This window comes from Eutrigla gurnardus, assembly GCF_963514095.1.
Source record: "Eutrigla gurnardus genome assembly, chromosome: 2".
NCBI classification, from domain to species: Eukaryota; Metazoa; Chordata; class Actinopteri; order Perciformes; family Triglidae; genus Eutrigla; species Eutrigla gurnardus.
The window spans coordinates 3,064,045-3,086,352 of NC_139916.1; the positions used below are offsets into that span (position 1 = coordinate 3,064,045).

At 45.6% G+C, this 22,308-nt stretch overlaps 1 protein-coding gene across 2 annotated transcripts in view; it reads left to right on the plus strand.

Moving 5' to 3' along the window:
- magi3b (membrane associated guanylate kinase, WW and PDZ domain containing 3b) overlaps positions 1 to 22,308 on the plus strand; it is a 118,764-nt gene that overhangs the window by 90,952 nt on the left and 5,504 nt on the right. For both annotated transcript variants that reach the window (XM_084033245.1, XM_084033246.1), the window contains exons 4-18: positions 1,809 to 2,015; positions 4,180 to 4,348; positions 7,134 to 7,213; positions 7,927 to 7,984; positions 8,971 to 9,080; positions 13,496 to 13,687; positions 15,270 to 15,899; positions 18,176 to 18,207; positions 18,895 to 19,060; positions 19,152 to 19,246; positions 19,345 to 19,552; positions 20,451 to 20,636; positions 21,441 to 21,626; positions 21,844 to 21,940; positions 22,179 to 22,284. In XM_084033245.1, coding sequence (XP_083889371.1) covers positions 1,809 to 2,015; positions 4,180 to 4,348; positions 7,134 to 7,213; positions 7,927 to 7,984; positions 8,971 to 9,080; positions 13,496 to 13,687; positions 15,270 to 15,899; positions 18,176 to 18,207; positions 18,895 to 19,060; positions 19,152 to 19,246; positions 19,345 to 19,552; positions 20,451 to 20,636; positions 21,441 to 21,626; positions 21,844 to 21,940; positions 22,179 to 22,284 — 2,522 coding nt within the window. The remainder of the gene's footprint in view (positions 1 to 1,808; positions 2,016 to 4,179; positions 4,349 to 7,133; positions 7,214 to 7,926; positions 7,985 to 8,970; positions 9,081 to 13,495; positions 13,688 to 15,269; positions 15,900 to 18,175; positions 18,208 to 18,894; positions 19,061 to 19,151; positions 19,247 to 19,344; positions 19,553 to 20,450; positions 20,637 to 21,440; positions 21,627 to 21,843; positions 21,941 to 22,178; positions 22,285 to 22,308) is intronic.

Consider the following 22,308-nt stretch of genomic DNA (forward strand, 5'->3'; position numbering starts at 1 on the left):
ATTCCACTGTCTGGATTGAGCTTCGCACACTCGGCTCAGCAGCCGTACGGAGACGGATCGCCCCATGAGCTAAACGAGCAAATCATTTAACAAAGTTTTGTACTCTACCCCCCCCCCCCCCTCCCCCCCTTTACAGAGCACCACTGAATATTTATGATCCATAACACAAGGTTTTTCTTCATTAGGAGGAAAAGAGCAAGCTGCAAGATAGATAATTGCTGTATTCAATGATCAGTGTAATTAGTTGCTGGCAAACTTCAGTGAAGTGATTTTACGTTAGACGAGTCATGACGGCGCTGCGGTGCGGCGAGCGAGAACGAAGCAGACGGGTTCGCAGGACGTGAAATGTCACGCAGAGGAAGAAGAAGACCTCAGGAACTCGTAAATAGTAAACGTTGGGTGCTGTCGTGTGACATTTTAGACCTGCTTCCTTCACATGACATGCATGCATATTGTACTATTTCTTCCGTGTTGCTCTGAAATGTCGCCGCCTTTTTTCTACGATGCCGTATTAGGGCCATTAGGTAAAACAAAAAAAGTAGCTAATTTACGAGAAAAAAGTCACAAAATGTACGAGTTTATAAAGTCATGTATTTACAAGAAAAAAATAACTCACCTGCTGCGTATGATGCCTGTGTGTGTTATATTCCCTATTGCTGTTTTTGTCAAATTTTTAACGTTAGTGTTGTTGAAGAAAAACTCTTCAGGTCCAATTCTGTGGCTGGTTCAAATGAGGTTTAATCACAGTGTATCCATGAAGATCCAGTCTCTCGAATGGCCTGGCCGAGGTGGATTTATGCAGAACATTCGGGAGAACAAAAGGGAAGGCGTCATGAGTGGATTTGCATTGAATCAACACATGTCTCTCTGCAGAGGAAGAGACATCTGTTCATATCTACAAGGTGTGACTGTTCTCGAGAGAGATAGACGATGTCACTACAGGGGTCACTCATCGGGCCTTGATCAATGTATTTGAGACAAATGTTATGGAGAAGAGGGAATGATCAAAGAGTCTTTTCATCAAGACGGCAAGGTTAGACACAATAGAAAAACAGCTCAGCAGGACATTTGATGTTTAGAGAGAAAGGAACATTATATGAGATACAAATAAGAATTGTAAGGTAACACATTTTCTTCTACAGTGTTATGTCCAGTAAATGACGATGCTAACAACCGACATTTATGCTAGCGTAACTTCCCAAGGATCTACGCATTTATTTTTCTAACTTGTGAACAACGCTTTGTTATAAGGTCCTTTGGGTGATGGATGGTGATTGTTGATTTTATCTATATGGTGTTTATTGATCGGGCGATTGGGCTAATAAGCTAGCGGTAGTTTTCACTTGTTGTCATAGCAACTGGGTTGGGTTTGGTATAGTAAAGCATTAGACTTGTTTATATTAGCTACATGTACACGATCAACATGTTCTAGTAGGCTTACATCGAAACAATTCTCATGACAAACACCTGTATGTAAACCTAAATCTGCGACTTTATAATCTTGTAAATTTGGGACTTTTTTCTCGTAAATTTGGGACTTTTTTCCCGTGAATTTGCGACTTTATAATTTCTTTGTAATTTATAATTTGTTTTTGTTTTTTTTCATAAATTTGGGACTTTATAACCTCGTTAATGTTTTCGTAAATTTGCTAATTTCTTTCTCGGAATATAGCCGACCTCTCTCGCTCTGTTGCTTTTCTTCTTCTTTTTTATCTACGATGGCCCTAATATGGCGTTGCATGTTTCTGTGGCTCCTTATCTGTTTGCCGATAGGATTATTCTTTCTCATCATTCTCTAACTCCTCCAGGTAACTACTACGGGACCCCGAAGCCGCCGGCGGAGCCCAACCTGGTGCAGCCCGACCTGGTGGATCAAGTGCTGTTTGACGAAGACTACGGCGGCGAGGTCGCCAGGAAGCGCACCACCTCGGTCAGCAAGATGGACAGGAAGGATAGCGCGGTGCCCGAGGAGGAAGATGATGACGAGAGGCCACCGCTGGTCAACGGCCTGCCCGGTCAGTAAAACGTCAAAGCAGGAAAACGTCATGTTGAATAACGGGGCATCCTGCCGTGCTCGGTGGAACCGTCACCGCCAGTCTCCGTGAAAGACGTGAAGGCTTTGGCTCGGTGCAGCTTGTGTACCGGTTGACGGGTGTTTGATGCCGCCGTGCTGCTGTGCACCCCAGCAGCTCGGTCGTCACTCTCAAGCTCTCGTCCCGATCATATTCTATTTCGGATGTGATTTTGTTTAAATTCCTAATTAGGTTTCAGGTAAATTCGTTTTTTGTTTGACAGTAAAATGTAACTAAGAACTAAAATGAGGCTGCAATGATTAGACCTGCAAAAATGTTCACCTAAAATTACAAAACCTGATAGAAACTGCTGCGATATTCATATACACTGTTGCCATGGTGACCATTGCAGTGCTGCATTTTCCCAATGAACTGAAAACTGCTTACAGGAGGGTAAGAGTAAGAAAACACACATTGCTAACGCCCCATGAGCGGTCAACCTGTGTAGCATGAAAGCATGGTGGAGTTAGCAGCTAACTAGCGGACACTTGTTTTCTGCTGTACTCCTGTTGACTATGACTGAAACGTACCCCTGATATCTAGCGAGGCAGATACCATTTTTTATGTCCCTGACATTTTGTTCCGCCACCAAAATCTATCAGCAGGATTTTGGAACCATAGAAAACCTTTCCTGAAGCCCCCTTGTGCATAAATGAGTTTCCAAATAAAGAAAAGGGACCCGAGGACAGTCGCTTTAATAACGATCCAATCCAGTGGCTCTCATCCTTTTTCTCAATTTGGACATGTGGATATATTAGACTCTGGGAACTAGAGATGGTTATTGGATTTCTTTTTAAACTTTTCTCAATTGTTATAATCGCAGTTGTTTGGTGGATAATCAACCGACCCCCCTGTCAATAGTTATATCTCAAAACCTGAGCACATAAACCACAAGAATATCGTCATGGATGAGAAATGAAACCTTGTTTTTAATACTCTTCTGCTTTCTGAGCCAGATTTAGTGACTAAACACGGCTGACATGCTGTTTCCAAAGTGACAGCAGTTTGTTTGTTGACAAATCCTCCGATTGTTTCCTTCTGATGCGTCGCAGGTCGTCTCGACAAAGTCTCACGTGATCATCGGGACGACTCCTCCACTCTCACGAGGATGGAAATGGGTTACATCGTGTGCATCATACCTGGAGGGAGGGGAGGGAATCAGGGGGAATAACACGGAGGCAAATCCAGGCTGGAACATTGTTTTGACAGTCACGGCTCAAACCGCTTGCTTGCTCAGCTGTGCAAAGGATTCACACAAAATCCCCCCAAAAAGTCTGTTTGGCCAACCGCTCTGATGTATTGAAATCAAACAGAGCGACGATGCCCAGACATCCAGGAGCTCTTTTTATGGAAAGAAAAGTCCGTCACAAACGACTGCAGAGCAGATTGGACCGGCCGTAGATGGGCAGAGTTACGGTCGGATGAAAAACAAAAAAAACGAGGTTGATGGAAAATGTGAGTCTTTTAAACTCCTGACTTGTCGAGTGGGCCCTCAGCCCTGCTATGAACCTGGTGACCTCTGCCCTGCAGTGTTTGCATGGCTCTTCAAACATGTGCATTCACGTGTGCGTTGTGAAAAAAAGACAAAGAAGCTGCAGATAAGACGATCGCTGTATCTGAACATGCAGGCGATGTTGAGGAGATGCGCCGTTGCACCAGGAGGTCAGCTCCACATGAAACAGACGGGGATGAAAAGAAGGCGCGTTTCATCCCTTTTATAGCCGTCTTCTGAGGGTGTGAAGTGCACCGGGGCGGGAGGGGCCTTTGTTTTGTGTTTCCTGCTCATTGAAGAGGATCTTCTTATGAGTTGTTATGCGATGGTATATAAGCGATGGGGCAGCAGTTCAGTGTGATCATACAGAAACCGCCGTGGGCTCAAATGTCCCTTTTTCTAATGTGACTCCTGCCTCTGTCGTTGCAGCCCACAGGGAATCTACATGGACACATATGCACATGCAAATGCAAAGTAGCCCTTTGGCAAACACACACACCATCACATGCAAATGTAAGGGACGTCCGCTCTCCCTCCGCTCCGCCTGCAGCAGCAGGAAAGCAGGAGGGCAGAGGTGTTCCTGCAGGCTTACTGTCTCTCTCTCCCCCTCTGCAGAGCACAAAGAGGGGGCCGAGTGGAGGAAGGCGGTGCCCAGCTACACCCAGTCCAGCAGCACCATGGACTTCCGCACGTGGAGCTCGCTGCCCCGCGACGACAGCCTGGAGCCGCTGCCCCTCCACTGGGAGATGGCCTACACCGAGACCGGCATGGTCTACTTCATCGAGTGAGTCCAAGACACGACATCCACATCGACTCATTTTAGGTGATCTGGGAGAGAAGTTACCCACTTCCATTTCACATAATGTTATTGCAACAATTGAACTGTAGAAGGTTGAATTAACATCTCGCTGATGTATGACAGGTAGAAACACAGGAGTTAATGAACTGTCAGAACTATACGTTTATATTTAGTATGTTTTCTAAAGAAATGAAGGCCAACATGTACCAGGATGCATTGCTCGACAACAAGAGCTTTCTTTGCTTTTTCAGTTTGATGAATAAAAATAAACTATAAACTCACCAAATGTCAAAAGAAAAAAGGAAACATTCATACAGCTAAACAGGAAAATACAGCAAACTACGACGGGCTGAAACGCCTTGTTGACTTGTTGTAAAACAGGCTTCGTTTAAACTCAACAAACAAAGTTTACATTTCCCAAACATCTGTTTTTTCTGTTGCTGCTCCAACAATGAGAAACTCGGGTTTGGTTGAAAATAAATCCATTAATTGACAGAGAAAGTAAGTATGCCGAGTCTCTGCCCGGCCGACTATTAAATGAGCAAATTGCCAAAATTGCCCCAAATTCTCCCTGCTGGTCTCCTGTTTATCTCCAACACACACACACACACACACACACACACACACACACATACACACATACGGGGAAGCCATTTCCCTATACAAGCACACTTCACTACATCACATGCAGGAAGAACGACCGCTTCTGCAGAGTGTTTTTCACACTCTCTTCCTAACTGAGACAGAAAATCAGCTAATTTTTTCATCAGAAATCGCCTGTTGGCCTGTTGCCAAAATGAATTAAAATGTTCTTTCATTCCCGAGAACACATCAGTCCTCGAAACATGGATGTTTTTTAATCTGCAGCAGAACAAACGGTCCGAAACCAAAGGAAAGCTACTCCTGTTGAAGAGTGTCGAGCCCCTTTGTGAATAAATCCAATACATATTTGCAAGTTGAAGTTGCGTTGTTGGTAGTAACCATATGTTGTTTGTGGATTTAAATGATCATTTTTCACATCAAGAGTTTGACTGTTTATTGTGCGATCTTTCAGTTTAGAGGAAACACAATGAGAGAGACTACCCGTGGCGTATGTGACGTCACGTCATCACCCTCTCTCACAGGGATGTAGTGCTGATCAAACCAAGATGTTCCTGAATGTTCCAGCAGGTACGGCTGGTCATGCTTTCGGTTCCCATCCGATGAGAAGACGATGAATCGCTGGCTCAAACTGACGGATATCATTCGCTGTTAGTTCTCAAAGCGGCCTCACACAAAACCTACCATTATCAAACTTCTTCGCCATAAATCGTAGTTTTTTTCCATGAAAAATGATCTTTAAAAACCACAAACAACATGTGAAATTCATGGCACAATTCAGGACCAGAACATGATTTGGATCTCGCCGTAGGAATACATGCATCAGAGATTCATATTGAGGTCCCATGTACGGGAAATAGAAAGGCGGGACTTCACCACTCTACACTCGGGATGAGGAGGGGCGGGATTCAGGTCAGCTTGTTAATCACGTCGTGGTACAAGCATGGTGGGTTTGTGCTGCAGGAGGAGACGTTAAAAATGAATGTGTTGTTATCTCTGATGTAAGAAGCTGTTTTATTTACGTCGTCTTCCTGGAGCATGGTGAAACACGGCCGAATGTTGGGCATGGCATCGGCCCGGCTGTCAGTCAGTTTGGATCCCAGGAGTGTGATGACGGGTTTGTGACCAGCAGGAGATTAATAATCAGCAGCTCAACACACATGTTCACGCACAAACGGGAAGGAAAATTAAGTTTTTACTTATTGTGTTAGTACCCGAGACAGTAATACTAATAACTGCTGTAAGAAATACCACTTTTTCAAGTTCGAATTACATAATTAGCTCTCTGTTTTGGTTCATTTCAACAATTTACAATATGTTTTTCCCTCATTAGAAATGTGTTTATTGATAATTAAAAAGAAAAATATAAGACTCATAATTTGGAGTTTTTTCAGTCCCAATACCAGGACTGACATCTGGGCTTTTACTATCTGGCCTGTTTCTAATACCAGTGTATAATTAATAAGCTGTATGATATAGATGTTATTTATTAAAATAATGGTATCTGATACCTGATCCAGCTATAAGAGTGTGTTATGATAAATATATATATGTACCTCATACACCTTGTCACCTGCTCGTTAAGGCAAATATCTAATCAGCCAATCGCGTGGCAGCATGATGAATGAGGTTGTTGGTTTGAGTTTCACAAACTTCTGATCTTCTGGGAGATTATTCATCCAATTAATTAGCTTTTTATTGTGCTGTATGAAAAACCAAACATTTTTAAGATGCTTATTTTTATGTTATTTCATCATAGATTTCAAGTGTTTTTTTTTATTTACACAACATAAAGACATGAAGCTCTTCTCTAAACCAATCAATACATTGATTTTAGAGCAATCGAGTAAACAAGCCACTCTTATGAGACACGTCCGCCTCTACTTCCTGTACATGGAAGCATGTGAGCGCATGCAAAGCTTCTGTGTGTGTTTTATTCATATTTGGCTTCCGGCCATTTGTCTCTAAAGATATCAGAGGACCATTGTGATTTTCCTCCTGATTACACACCCCAGTTGTTTAACACATTTGAGGATGAACGAGTTTGTCGGCTTCCTCATTCGGGAGGAGGGGTTTTTTTTCTCTCTCTCCTTTTTTTCACCTTAATCACTAAAAACGTTCCGGCTGAATGTGAAACAATGGCTTCATATTATTGGTTATTTCTTTGCAGTCACAACACGAAGACGACCACGTGGTTGGACCCCCGCCTGGCGAAGAAGGCGAAGCCCCCTGAGAAGTGTGAGGACGGAGGTACGTACTCGAGCGTATCCGGATGTTTCCATTAACCCCTGCACATGTATATACACAATGGGGGGGGGGGGGCAACCTCATATAGTACATGCCCCACATCGCACGCTCCATCAACTTCTACACACTTATCAAAAATAACCCAGCGGGGGATAAAACAGGACTTCTGTCTCTGCATGGACGTGTCAGTAACCCACAGTGGTGTGTTGTATTTTTACCTGCAGCCTGGGGGGGGGGGTTAAGGGGAATTCCAGACTTGCCTTTTCTATCCCCAGGATACTAATGTGGAGCTTAAGTGCAGGCACAGACAAGAGAGCGGCCTCGGCTGAAAGAGCGGGACCCTTCCAGACGGGTTTTAATGGATTTCTTTTTTCTTACATGCGGACGTTAGTTGGTGTGTTGCTTCTGAAAAGCTACTCCGAAGCTCTCTCTTGCGTGAAGAGCTCTTTTCTCTCTCTCTCTTTTGCCCTCTCTCTGCCTGATATGTTCATCAGGGCATGGCGTACATCAGCCGTTCCAGCCGGCAAAAAAAACACACAGAAAATGTTGCACTAAATCATCGTAGGCGATTTTATTTTCATGGCTGCTTAACGTTGAAAGAAACACGGCGGTCACCCAACGGGTTACAACGACCTTCCTCTCCTCTTTTGCATTTGGGTTCATCTTTGCATCTCCCCGTCACAACAACGCCAACCTGTCCTCCTGTCTCTTTGCAGAGTTGCCTTACGGCTGGGAGGAGATCGACGACCCGCAGTACGGCACCTACTACGTCGAGTGAGTTTATCGATCGCGTCAACGCTGGGAAATTGGATGCACATTTAAGACCAGGAGGACCAGAAGTGCATGTTACACTGTGTTACAGCAGTGGACCGGCATGAATCAATACACAACAAATGGATGTTTGTTCATCTGGTGTGAGGAGAACTGTTGAAGATTCTGATCAGGATTTCCCCCCGTCGGGTATCAGCGGGGGGCAAAATGAAACTCGGCGGGGTGACCTGGATGAGAGCACACACTCTGATTGTGCCACTGTTTGTGTAATGAGTGTGTGTAGAATGTGCATATTTGTTTGTATATTTGTCTGGAACAGCGGTCGACTTTCATGTAGAATAGATATATATATGGAGATGGAGGAAGAGGAAGCATTCTGTTGTGATGAAAAGAAAATGGGAACGCTCCCGTTGTTTTATTGCTCAGACTGCAGGAGGATCCCTCCCAGGTAGGAGTGACACGAGAGAGAGAAGCTCTCGCTGTTTGGACAAGGAGAGTCTCCGGCTTATCGGCGCTGGCTTATGGCTGCCAGTTTTTCAGCCTGAAATGAAGCTCACGGTGAGACAGACTCTGGTTTGTATGCCGGGGGGATGACAGGCTGTTTACCTTGTCGCGGAGGAAACAGGATGTTGTTTGGCAGTCATTTCCTACAATATGAAATTGCAAAAAGCCATAGTCGTCGTTCTCCCCCTGCATCATAAAGAGCAATGCAACGAGGCAACGTTTGCTCTACGTGTGCTGTGTTTATATGAAGGCATTCACAGCGCCGCCGCCGCCGCTGTAGCATCCCTGTGTTAGAACAAAATCACAGCTCCTTTATAGGGAAGGTGCATGCATAATTAAGTGGAGAAAAGTGGTGCAGTACGCTCACAAAGTCAGAGGTGTGTGTGTGTGTGTGTGTGTGTGTGTGTGTGTGTGTGTGTGTGTGTGTGTGTGTGTGTGTGTGTGTGTGTGTGTGTGTGAGTCTTAAATCTGCTTTTCGTTTGCAGCCACATCAACCAGAAAACCCAGTTTGAGAACCCGGTGCTGGAGGCGAAGAAGAAGCTGAGCCAGGAGACGGCTGCCATCATCCAACAAGCTGCAGCAGCACCTTCCCAAGGTAACAACCCCCCCCCCTTCTTCTTCAACTCTACATGTGGATTGTTAGAGCAGAGGGAGAAAAAACAAGCTCAGCATAACTGCAGATTAACTGAGGACACATGGAAACCTGCATATGACCTTTTAAAAAACTGCCTTTCGAAGACGTGCGAGTACGTGTAGAAGTATAATTACTTCCACTTCTTTCTTTCATGAAGTCATCTTAAATGAGGAAAGTGCACCCGTTAATGCGTTTAGGCGTCTCTGGAACATTTACATTTATATTTAACACTTTGTCCAAAATGATTTACAATAAGAACATTTGTCGAAAGAAAGAAACCAACATATCATCGCCGATAAAATAAGAGTGGAAAAGTAGAAACAGGTGTTAAGTAGTAGCTGTTCAGCAAGGATACCTTAAGTACAACCAAAGTGATCAAAGTGCTACAGGTAAGAACATAGAAGTGCTTTTTATTTTTTTATATATTTTACCACGGCTGTAATGTTAAAATTGAAAGATTACAAACTACAATTTGTGTGAATTTCCGTCCCTCAAATGTTCTAACATCTGTTATCCTTAACCCAAACCCAGAAATTTAAACCTTCATACAATTATTATAATCCACATTCATGTGTATTTGTTGACAACCTTAATAACCCATCAAATAAAACATAACTGCCCCCTCCCACCTTTATACATCCAGAATACTTATCATGTGACTATCCACTATCGTTTTACATATTTGCCCCCAATAAATGAGTCAAAGTCACTGAATATCAAGCAAAAATAATCAAGTTAACCCTCGTTTTTAGAGACGTTAAACATTGAATGGGGGTCAAATCCTCATAAATAAAAACAGAAAGATATTAGGCTCATATCAGCCATGGACAGACAGACACATACACGTGCATAATCTCCTGGCGGAGGAAAAACGATGTATTTCTTAGTTCCCTCTGTTTCTATGATCGTTTCTAGCGTCTTCTGCTCTTATTCATTTGTTACTTCGGAGCTTTTCTGGCTTCATGGAAGCGATGCAACGTTTTTCACTGACCTTCATCTATTTCTGTTTCTCAAGTTAAAAATCACTCGAGAGTCAGCTCGTGTCTAACGTGCGTTTGTTGTTAAATCACGTTTCACCTCCGTCGCTGTGCTTTCATAAATCTGTGTCTGGGAATAGAAAGCAGTGGGAGTGTCATCGTTTCACTCAAGGTCAGCTGAACCTTCAAGCGTCGCCTCGCAACGATGACGGATCATCAAAATGCCCCCCCCCCCCCCCCTGCAATAAACATTATGAATTAAGTATGTGTTCATTACAATAATGTGTAATAGATTGCAGCGCTGCAGTGTGTGGAAGACAGACGGGTATGTGGAAGACAGACGGGTTTGTGGAAGACAGACGGGTGTGTGGAAGACAGACGGGTTTGTGGAAGACAGACGGGTGTGTGGAAGACAGACGGGTATGTGGAAGACAGAAGTATATGTGGAAGACAGACGAGTATGTGGAAGACAGACGGGTGTGTGGAAGACAGACGAGTGTGTGGAAGACAGACGGGTTTGTGGAAGACAGACGGGTTTGTGGAAGACAGACGGGTTTGTGGAAGGCAGACGGGTTTGTGGAAGGCAGACGGGTTTGTGGAAGGCAGACGGGTTTGTGGAAGACAGACGGGTATGTGGAAGACAGACGGGTTTGTGAATGACAGACGGGTTTGTGGAAGACAGACGGGTTTGTGGAAGACAGACGGGTTTCAGGCTTTCAGGCAGTAAGAGCAGGAAACATGCGGGGGGGGGGGGGAGTGTTAACGTTGCATGTGGCAACAAATGGTGGAACGGGGCGTTATAATCAGACTTTCTCTGCTCAGGTGTGTGTGTGTGTGTGTGTGTGTGTGTGTGTGTGTCGCCCCCCTGATTACTGATTACACAACCTGTCAGACGGTTGCTATGACGAAACAGTCGACGGTTACACCCTCGGGGCTGGGCTGGTTGCCAGGGAGATTTATATCAGGGAGATTACTACTATTAGATCCACACGTTTTATTATTACCTGCTAGATTGTATTTTTACACCAATATGTTTAACAGTAGTGTTTTTCTTTTCAACACTTTCATGTGTGTTTTTATATTATATTATATTATATTATATTATATTATATTATATTATATTATATATGCAGCCCAATGCCCAATTATCCTGAATAAAGTTTACAAATCCAAAAAGCAGCTCGGCTGTTTGATGCGGCGGATCTGATGGTTTTTAAAGACACCTTCCCGTGGACTCTCCCGCTTCCTCCCTGTTTGGGTTTCTCCCTCCATCGCCTCACGTCTGTTAACTTCACAGACGTTTAGCGGCGGGACGAGGGGAGGAAAGAAATAAAAAAACATTCCCACGTTGAGTTTACGAAGCAATTTGAATGTGATTATGCAAACGAGCGTTTGCTTGATCCGTGTGACAGCGTGGACATCTGGAGTCCGGCGGCGGCGGCGATACGTCACTCACATCAGTTCCTGAGTGCTTTTAAAACAGGAGGAAATGAGAGGTTGTTGCCGTCGCTATACTTACCACCCCAAACCACACAGCTGCCGCTGTTATTTTGAAAATTCAGAGTGGAAAGTGGCACACTCCAATCACATGGAGACGTGGAGAGATTGAAGCTTCAGATTTCAGATCCCAAGTTTAACTGCAGAGCTCAAAAGTCACAGAAAAGTGACTTTTTTTTTTCCTGGAGATTATTTTGAGATGATGATCACGTATCATATGCAGATCCATCCTGAGAGCTTCCTGTAAGCCGGAGAACCAATCAGCATCCTCTGAGGAGCTGGTGGAAAAAATATGATTAACTATTCCAACTATGGGATTCATAAAACACCACGATCAGCGAGAATTATGATACTTAATAGTAAAAGCCTTGAGAAATTGTGTTAGAATGTGATATAATTATTGTTATTAAGCATTATGGATGATTATGTTTGGATGGATGGATGGATGGATGGATGGATGGATGGATGGATGGATGGATGGATGTACTTTATTGATCCCAAGCTGGAGAATGTAAGTGTAGCAGCAGCATTACACACAGTAACAACACAGCAAGTAAAGATAAAAAAACACAATAAGTAAAGAAATAACACATAAAAAGAGCAATATCACAATGTATAAAATGTATAAATAGCAGTAGAATTATTGTGAAAAGTGAAAAAATCAGGTGCAGTGAACAGAGAAACATAATATGGGGCTTGAAGACTGTATTATTATTAACTGTATTATTTTCTGTTTATTACAGTGCTATAAGCACATACAAGTACATTAATGATGAATTCTAGACGCCATAGAAAGTTTGTCTTTCAGGTTTCTGTAGTTTGTGCTGCAGTTCATTGAAGGTTAGATAAAAGAAACTGGTAGCTCCTTTAAAGAAACAAATAAATACAAATGACCATTTCCAAAGCTATAATGATATTCCTGGCGTCCCACAGACAGACGGCGACATCACACACTCTTCTACAAAACGCAGCTCGGTCGCCGGAAAGTGCATCATTTGTCACCAGCTGCCTTCACGTTGAGTGTTTTTGAGAGAGAAAATGGTGCGTCCATGATGTGAAGTGCTGATACCACAGAAACATCAGATAGGGGGCGCCGCCCGCTTTAATTCAGTGTGACCCCTGTTATCTCCCCGTGTAGCGAACGCCGCGGCCGAGCTCGCCGCTCCATATTGATGTTGCCACTGACCTTAAGTTGTTCCTGAGTCAAGTTATAAAAAGTCTGCACTGACAAATCTCTTTTTTACGAGTCACTGGCTGCAGCAGGAAGGGAGGGGGGAGGGAGGGGGGGGAGGATGCTGCACTAAATTGGACGCCGTCCAAGATGTTACATCACCGTTCTGCTCTGTAGTTCTGTGATGGTGGAAGCAGAGCTAACAGTGACGTCAATTAGCATCCAAACCTAATATTGTCATTTCATCTGTCTGTTTGCACAAAAAGGGTCTCTGCTCTGATTGGTTGATCTAGTTTTACGCCTGTTAATTGGAAATGACTAATTAGTGTGTTGATCCTCTGCACGGGATGCGTGTCATCGGCGTTCAACGCAGGAACAGATGGATTTCACCGTCTGTCAAGGTTGTAAAAGGGCGAAAACTTTTCGGTAAATTTACGGAAAAAAAATCTGTACATTTTTGATAAAATTAAGGTAAATTTTCTTTAAATTTTCGAAATATTTTTGGTAAATTTCCGGAAACCTAGGGTAGGAAATTTTGGAAATATTATTATATTAAATATAATAAATATATAAGATAAGAATATTTCCAAAATTCCTTAAGCTTAACTTCCCATGGAAAAAAAATTTGTTAAATTTTTGGAAACTTATAAACTAGAATCTATTGTGTCTCTGCATCTGATAAAGCTTTTCTGTCTAATGTACACCTCCCTCCCCGTTGCTTGTTTTTGCAGGTAAGGGAGGTGCGTTCGGCTTCACCTCGGACGCCAGCGAGCTGACCGGGGAGATGTACCACACGGCCCTGAAGAAGAGCTCCCAGGGATTCGGTTTCACCATCATCGGGGGCGACCGCACGGACGAGTTCCTGCAGGTGAAGAACGTGCTTGGCGACGGCCCCGCCGCCCACGACAACAAGATGGCGTCCGGTGAGCAAAAATAAAAAAAAATTAAAAAAAAACCCTGTGCATGCTTCAAGAAGGGTTATTTCCTGGTGGGGAAGATCCACGAGTTTACGGCTTCTCATTTCTGCAAAAACAATTCTATTTTGCCAACTGTGCAACCGTGCTGCACCTGGAGGTATTCATATTACATCTGTGGCGTTCTCTTAACCCGGCGCTGTCCCGTGGGTTCAACAACAACAACAACGTATCTCTGTGGAGGGTGTCGCTGTGCAGCAGACAGCTGATTGCGGTGGGTGTGAAGCCGTGCGGCATCTCTGTTGTTCAGTTTGTGATCTCGTCGCTGCCTCGCGGGCTGCCTCCGTAAATCAACAGCTGCGAGGTTGTGTGATGGTTACGATGGTTACGATGTGACGGGGGGGGATTGTACACCTGTCTGAGCGCTGTTCAGGTCTGGAGCGTGTGAAGGAGACGACAGGAGTAAGGTAACGACAGACGGGAGATAAAAGGAGAGGGAAGAGCTGCCAGAATGAAAATATGGGCGAGCAGTCAAGAGGAAAGGCAGATTTTAGAAGACACATCCGTCTGACAGAGGAAGGAGTAAGAGCTTCCTGAAGACACGCAGAGACATGATGTCTAGATTAATACCAGAATAGGTAGGTAGGTAGAAAGGTAGGTAGGTGGGTAGGTAGGTAGGTAGGTAGGTAGGTAGGTAGGTAGGTAGGTAGGTAGGTAGGTAAGTAGGTAGGTGGGTAGGTAGGTAGGTAGGTAGGTAGGTAGGTAGGTAGGTAGGTAGGTAGGTAGGTAGGTAGATAGATAGATAGGTGGGTAGGTGGGTAGGTGGGTAGGTAGGTAGGTAGGTAAGTAGGTAGGTGGGTAGGTAGGTAGGTAGGTAGGTAGGTAGGTAGGTAGGTAGGTAGGTAGGTGGGTAGGTAGGTAGGTAAGTAGGTAGGTGGGTAGGTGGGTAGGTAGGTAGGTGGGTAGGTAGGTAGGTAGGTGGGTAGGTGGGTAGGTAGGTGGGTAGGTAGGTAGGTAGGTGGGTAGGTGGGTAGGTAGGTAGGTAGGTAGGTAGGTAGGTAGGTGGGTAGGTAGGTGGGTAGGTGGGTAGGTAGGTAGGTAGGTAGGTAGGTAGGTAGGTAGGTAGGTGGGTAGGTAGGTGGGTAGGTGGGTAGGTGGGTAGGTAGGTAGGTAGGTAAGTAGGTAGGTGGGTAGGTAGGTAGGTAGGTAGGTAGGTAGGTAGGTAGGTAGGTAGGTAGGTGGGTAGGTAGGTGGGTAGGTAGGTAGGTAGGTAGGTGGGTAGGTAGGTAGGTAGTTAGGTAGGTAGGTAGGTAGGTAGGTAAGTAGGTAGGTAGGTAGGTGGGTAGGTAGGTAGGTAGGTAGGTAAGTAGGTAGGTAGGTAGGTAGGTAAGTAGGTAGGTAGGTAGGTAGATAGGTAGGTAAGTAGGTAGGTTGGTAGGTAGGTAGGTAAGTAGGTAGGTTGATAGGTAGGCAGGTAGGTGGGTAGGTAGGTAAGTAGGTAGGTAGGTAGGTTGGTAGGTAGGTACTTTATTGATCCTGAGGGAAATTCAAGAAACACCTCCGTCACTTTTCTTTCCCCCCTCTGTTTCAGGTGATGTCATCGTCGAGATCAACGGGATGTCCGTTCTGGGCAAGACTCACCCCGAGGTGGTGCAGATGTTCCAGTCCATCCCCGTCAACCAGTACGTGGATATGGTCCTGTGCCACGGCTACCCGCTCCCTCTGGACGTGGATCTGGACAGCGACGACCCTCTCCCGCCCCCTCCTCCCCCGCCGGCGACCCAGCAGGCGCTGCACGGCGGCGAGGTGGTGACGGCCGTGCCGCTGATCAACGGGCAGCCGCTGCTGGTGAAGGGCGACGTCCTCCACGGCTCCTCCCAGGAGCTCCACTACGTCACCACGGACGCCAGCGGCCGGCCCGTGGTGGCCGCCGTGCCCAATGGGCGGGGGGAGCTGGCCACTGGAATGCTGCAGCCAGAGCTGGCGAGCGTGCCGCTGGTCAAGGGCCCCGGCGGGTTCGGGTTCGCCATCGCCGATTGCCCACTGGGCCAGAAGGTGAAGATGATCCTGGACGCCCAGTGGTGCCGCGGCCTGCAGAAGGGTGACGTCATCAAGGAGATCAACCGGCAGAACGTGCAGACGCTGAGCCACGCCCAGGTGGTGGACATCCTGAAGGACCTCCCGGTGGGCAGCGAGGTCAACGTGCTGGTGCTGCGAGGAGGTGAGAGACCGGAGGAAGTAAACGCCTCCGTGTTTGTCCGTCTGTGGATCTAGAACGGCTGCTTCTCTCTCTGATGCCTCTGATTTCCTCCGCCTGCTTCGGCTCAACTCCACTCAATTCTGGTGTCAGGTTCTTTCCTCTCTGTTTCGTTTTCAACTAGCAGATAGCCACCAGTGTAGGTGGGATTCTCAGCTGGTCGCCATAGCAACGATGCACTAATAGCCAAATCCATTTTCCTTCCTATGTTTGTGTCAGTGAGTCAGAGAGCGGGGCTGGACTAAGGTCATGGAGGCGGGGCTAAAGGAAGCGCTAATTTGCTCTATTTCAGGGGTGTCCAATCGTATCCAAGAAGGGCCGGCCTGATTCAACTAATTAACTAACCAGGGTCTTCAATCAAGACCTTGATGAGTTGGATCAGGTCAGGTAGTGCTGGGCTAAAACAAAAAACGTCCCTTCTTGCATAAAGTTGGACATCCCTGCCAGAAAACCCATGAAATGTTAGACTTGGGAGCCAACTTTTTTTAACCTTGTTGGTCGCCAAGCATCTTTCCCAGGAATCAATGGGACGTCGCCTCCAAAGCTGTGACCAGTTCTCTTCATACATCCAGGGATTCTAGTGATGATTCTCTTTGGCCAATCGGTGCTGTTTAAATCCACCAGTAATTGGCTCAGCTAGCTTGGAACCTCGACTGAAAAAGTACAAAGTGGCGTCTGCAACGAATCCAAAAAATGAGCATGTGGAGCCGAGTAGTGGAAACACTTTCATTCAGTTCATCCTCCATTCTTTCATCCCTCTCGTGTGTGACGTAACATCCTACTGCTGTCAATACAATGTCAACAGTTCCCACGGGAGGTGATGTCACGGTGCTGATGCTGACGGTGGGTGATGTCACGGCGTCTGCAGATCACCACAGTAGAGACGGCCGCCTTTCATTTAGCTGATCCACCTGCACCTCGACGATCAGACTGAGAAGATTTCTTGCCATCGCATGTCTTCACTATGTGTGTGTGTGTGTGTGTGTGTGTGTGTGTGTGTGTGTGTGTGTGTGTGTGTGTGTGTGTGTGTGTGTGTGTGTCTGCCATCCGTCCACGCAACTCGGCTGTACTCCCATCGAAGCGTTAACGCAAGTCTGTTACAAGTCCGAGAGCAAGTATTACGTAAGCGTAGGACCGTGTTTGATTCCGACGGACAGAGAGGGAGAGAGGGAGGGAGGGAGAGAGGGAGAGAGGGAGGGAGAGAGGGAGGGAGGGAGGGTGGGCACCCTTCAAATGTCTCCTACATCATCTCGAGTCGCCGCGGGGGATCCGCTGCGTTTAAATCGATGAACCCCGGATTGGCTTTCATCATCAGCGGAGCCGGGGGGGGTAAAACTCCCCCGGGGGCCTCAAGCCACGCCCCGACCCCCCTTCACCGCTCTTCCACCGTCGCCATCGTCCTCCTCCACTGATGCAACGCAGTCAGAGAGTCAGAGCCGAGGAGCTGATGTCGGCTTTAACCCTCATTAGACAACGGCCTTTGGCTTGGAAGAGGATCCGTGTGTGTGTGTGTGTGTGTGTGTGTGTGTGTGTGTGTGTGTGTGTGTGTGTGTGTGTGTGTGTGTGTGTGTGTGTGTGTGTGTGTGTGTGTGTGTGTGTGAGAGCTTAGAATAAGTGTTTCGGGTGTCTTTTTTTTACACGCAGTTCGATGACCCTGATGTTGGGGAATTTCATCACATCACTCATTTCATTTTTTTTTTTTTAACATCAGGCTCCATTAACCCCTCATCAAGCCAAGTGTTGGTCCAGCCCCCCACGGGTGCTGTAGGCTCCAGGAGTGTTTGCTAATCCAGTTAATGCAGGGAGTCGAGAGGAAGAGGAGGGGGAGGTGGGGGGGGGGATGCAAGAGATGATCTGCAGGGAACAATCTGAGCGCTGGAGATGGAGAGAAGATGTGGGTGTAACCGTACGGAGAAACAGAATTATCGGTCATTGAATTATATGCATGAATCTCTAATGCCCCCCCACCCCCACCCCTCCACTATGCAGCGAGCACTCCAGCACATGCACCACCTTTTACACTCCTTATGTATCTTTCATCGCACATGGATGCATATTCCCTAATGGAGCATTCTTTCAGTGAGTACACCTCTCGAGTTCAGAGAAGCTGGCTGGTTTAATGCTGTGCATGTTCGTTTGTTTCTCAGTCAGAGAGGCAGCGCCATCTGGTGGACGGTGCTCTCAGTGATTTGTTGTCATATCTGCATTCCTTACCACGTTCCTGTCGTCCCTCTCCGCAGGTCAAACATCGCCCGTGAAGAGTCTCAAGCCTGTGAGTAAAAACATACACATATATTATTGTATTTCCCTCCACTGGGACTCATCCCCTCAATTTAATTGCAAAAAGCGTCTTCGTCCTTCACTAAAGCCCCCCCTTGTTGCACCGAATTAAATGATAGCAATAAATTTGAATATTGATTATGTTTCTGAGCGCCTCCTTTTGTTTGCTCTGAAAAAAACGCTCTTAATTACTTCCTTTCAGTATTTTGTATTCTCGGGGCTATTGTCGGGGGGGATTGCGATGGTAATGAAGCGAAGGATGAGCCCCTCTTTAGATATGGTGGTATTATTAATACAACAGTTTAAGATAAAGAAAGTTGCCCTTTCATCTTGAATGGGCAACTGTCACAGCCGCCGGGATTCTTCTTTAAACGACATTAAAATCTCATCACTTAGCCTTGAAAACAATGGAGAGGATGTAAAGTGAAACAGGCTTTGTTGAAGGAGGGGGGGTCATAAGAGGCAGTGAAGTGACCTTTGCTGCTTTTGATCATCTATCACCATCAGCCAGTGAGTCAGTCCGGGATAACGAGCTGCAGAGACCATCAAGAAAACGCGTGATGTCCTTCACGGACCAGCACCAAAACCATGCGTGATCTCAGACCGCGTTTGGATATTCAAAAGATTCTCAACATGTGGTGCTGATGGTGCGTTTTCTTTCCTTCTTTTTTTTCTTCAGAGGCAGGACATGATGGCCAGCACCGAGACCCTGGACGACATCGTGGACTCGGCCCCCCCGGCGCTGCCGTACCACTCCAACAACAGCACCCTGCGCTCCGCCGACTCGCCCAAACGGGACGCCGCCGAGATGTACCTGAAGTCCAAAGCCCTGCTGGACAGCAGACGTGAGCAGGGCCCGGCACGCCGCCAGTCACATGTTGTTGTTGTTGTTGTTGTTGTTGTTGTGGTGTGATGTCGGTTCTTGCTCCTCCACAGAGCCTCACACCAAAGACATTGATGTCTTTCTGAAGAGAGACATCGAAACTGGCTTCGGCTTCCGTGTTCTGGGAGGAGAAGGTCCACAGCAGCCAGTAAGTATAAAAGTATATATACATTATATGTATGTTCATTCCATATATTCAAGATTTTATTCCATGTATTCAAGATTTCCTTTCATATCCTCCATCAGAACGTCTTCCCCCAGGTGTACATCGGGGCCATCGTGCCCAACGGCGCCGCCGAGAAGGACGGCCGTCTGAGGGCGGGAGACGAGCTCATCGGCATCGACGGCGTGATGGTCAAAGGTCGCTCGCACAAGCAGGTGCTGGACCTGATGACGAACGCCGCCCGCAACGGCCAAGTCATGTTGACCATACGCAGGAAGGTCATCTACAGAGGTGAGGGACCGGACGCAATTTCATGTACATGTTTTAGTTAGACAACTAAAGTGAAAATTTGCCACCTTTTTTTGTAAATGCTATAGCTAGCTTTCTATTAGTCTCATAAATAAAATAAGCTTAATTTCAATAAAGATAATATTCTTACACCTTGACAGAAAAATACAAGCGTATTACACCGAACTGAGAGAGGCTTAAAGGCAGAGTAGGTCATTTGGAAAAACTACAAAGACTTGGACTTTGAACGCATCGCAGAACCGACCGCTTCCTTCCGCTTTTTTGATTGGACGGGGTTTTTACAGTCCTGCCACGGCCACAGACAGGCCATTTTTATTTGTTTTAGTATGTCACGAGGATTTCAAGTAATGTAACAGAAAGACTTTCTGAATAGAATCACCGAGGCAACCTTTAATTGCCTTAACTCGTCATAAAACTGAAAACAAAAACAAAAAAACTCACCAAACACGTCTTGGTTGTTTTTTTCACTTCCGACAATCAACAACTGGTTTGGTCTGAAATAAAAACACTTTCATGAGAAAAAATCCTCTTGGACAGAAACAATGATGGTTATAAATAGATGTATGTGCTTAAAATGATATTTATATATAAATAGTAAAAATCAGAGAAGCTGGAGATTCATCCACATTTATCACAACCCCGGTTATGGATTCAGGGAATAGAGGCCCTGAATGGTTGAGTGGTAATTTACCTACCGGTAACCAATGGCAACCGTTTGTCCAACATCCACAATCTGTAGCTCACACTGCTGCATTGTGACTCTCGTTTATACGATCCAGCTTTTATTTGCATATTTCTCGTACATGAAAACGCGTGAAGCTCCAGATTATTCTGTAATAAATACACAAATACATTCGTGCTCCCTTTGTTTGTGTCTCAGATGCGACGGAGGAAGAGGTCCAGGAGATGGCTCCGGTGCTGGTGAACGGTTCTCCCAAGCTCCCTCGCCTACCCATGATGCCGAGCGCTCTGGACCACGAGTCCTTCGACATCACGCTCCACCGCAAAGACTCGGAGGGCTTCGGCTTCGTCATCCTCACCTCCAAGAGTAAACCGCCGTACGGAGGTGAGACAGTTCAGTCTCTCATCAGCGTGTTCGGATTCTCCGTGTCGATGTATATATATTTAAAATTAAAATGTATAGATGGAAACGTCTCTGCTCCATAGAATCTGTATGAAGATGCAGCGTTATATATATTCACACCAAGGCCAATGGGAGAAAATATAATTTGATCACTGGATTTCTGGCTAATATTATATATAAAAGATGTTTTTTGAAGCAGTTGAGTATAAAGATAGTTGTTTGTGGATTTGAAGACTGTAAAATTAAAAGCTGGTTTGTATTTAATGGTACAAAAGTGATTTCTCTCTTGTAGGTCATGCACTTTATTTCAACCCGAACAAAGCTGTTTGGCTCCCATTATGGTGGCTTTCTATGATATTTATTTTCTTTTTTTTCCTCCCCTCCACACTTCCCGGCTTTTAATACTTCTATTTACTCATAACTTATAATTAACGATCCTTTTCATGAAGCTCAACTACAAAAACCGGATCAGCTGCATGGATTAAAATGAAATCTGTTTTACAAAGATTTTCTGTTGACATGAAATTAAATTAATGTGAAAGACACGAAAGGAAGTCAATCATGTTAGGATGTTTGTAATGAGACAATAACACAACTGTTCTATTGAGAATTAAAGATCATCCTTGACCTTGGAAACAATTTGAAAGTAAAAACAAAGTGGACATTTAGTAGCATAAGTGGAGCTTTCAGAGGATCATTTTTATTGCAGTCAACACATTCATTGATACAACCACAACAACTCCTATCAAAAAAGTCTAATTTCTCTTCATATCTACAATTTTTCAGTTATTCCACACAAAATCGGGCGGATCATCGAGGGCAGCCCCACCGACCGCTGCGGCCTGCTGCACGTCGGAGATCGCATCTCGGCGGTCAACGGGCGCTCCATCATCGAGCTCTCCCACAACGACATCGTCCAACTCATCAAGGAGGCCGGCAGCGTCGTCACCCTCACTGTGGTCCCCGAGGATGGTGAGCACGTCTCCGTGGCAACGTCTCCATGGCAACGCCACGCACTCGCTTATCGTCTCACATTGTGTCTGGTGTCTTTATAATCATAAACTTTTATTGTTTGCAAGGGTGCAGCCATGCACATAATGACAAGATATTATTATGTTAGTATAGGTATTAAGAATTTAGTTCTTCATTGAGGTTTTCCAATTTAGTGAATACAAATTTTGATTTTTAGAATACAAGGGCCCTCCGTCTGGAGCCAGCTCCGCTAAACAGAGTCCAGCTCTCCAGCACAGAGCCATGGGGCTGAGGTCGGGACTACAGGATGAACGGTAAGAAACTATACTACCTACGTAGCCAGAACATAGCTGCCACCAGGGCACCGCCCTTTAGAAGGGAATGAAGATTTGCTTCATTCCAGTACATAGCCACCCCCAAGTCACCGCCCTATAGAAGGGAATGAAGGTTTGCTTCATTCCACTAGATATAAGTTTGCATAAAAGCTGTTTGTGTGTGTTTGTGGCCTGCTGCATGTGCTTCCTACAGAAATACATCTGCTGTCTGTTTTAGTTACAACCTGGACTTGGAGGAGAAACGGGATGGCGTCAACTGGTCTGACCACAAAACCCTTCCCCTCGGTGAGCAGGGAACGATGTGTGTGACGGGACCCAACCAGGTAGGAACCCTTTCAAAGCTGCTA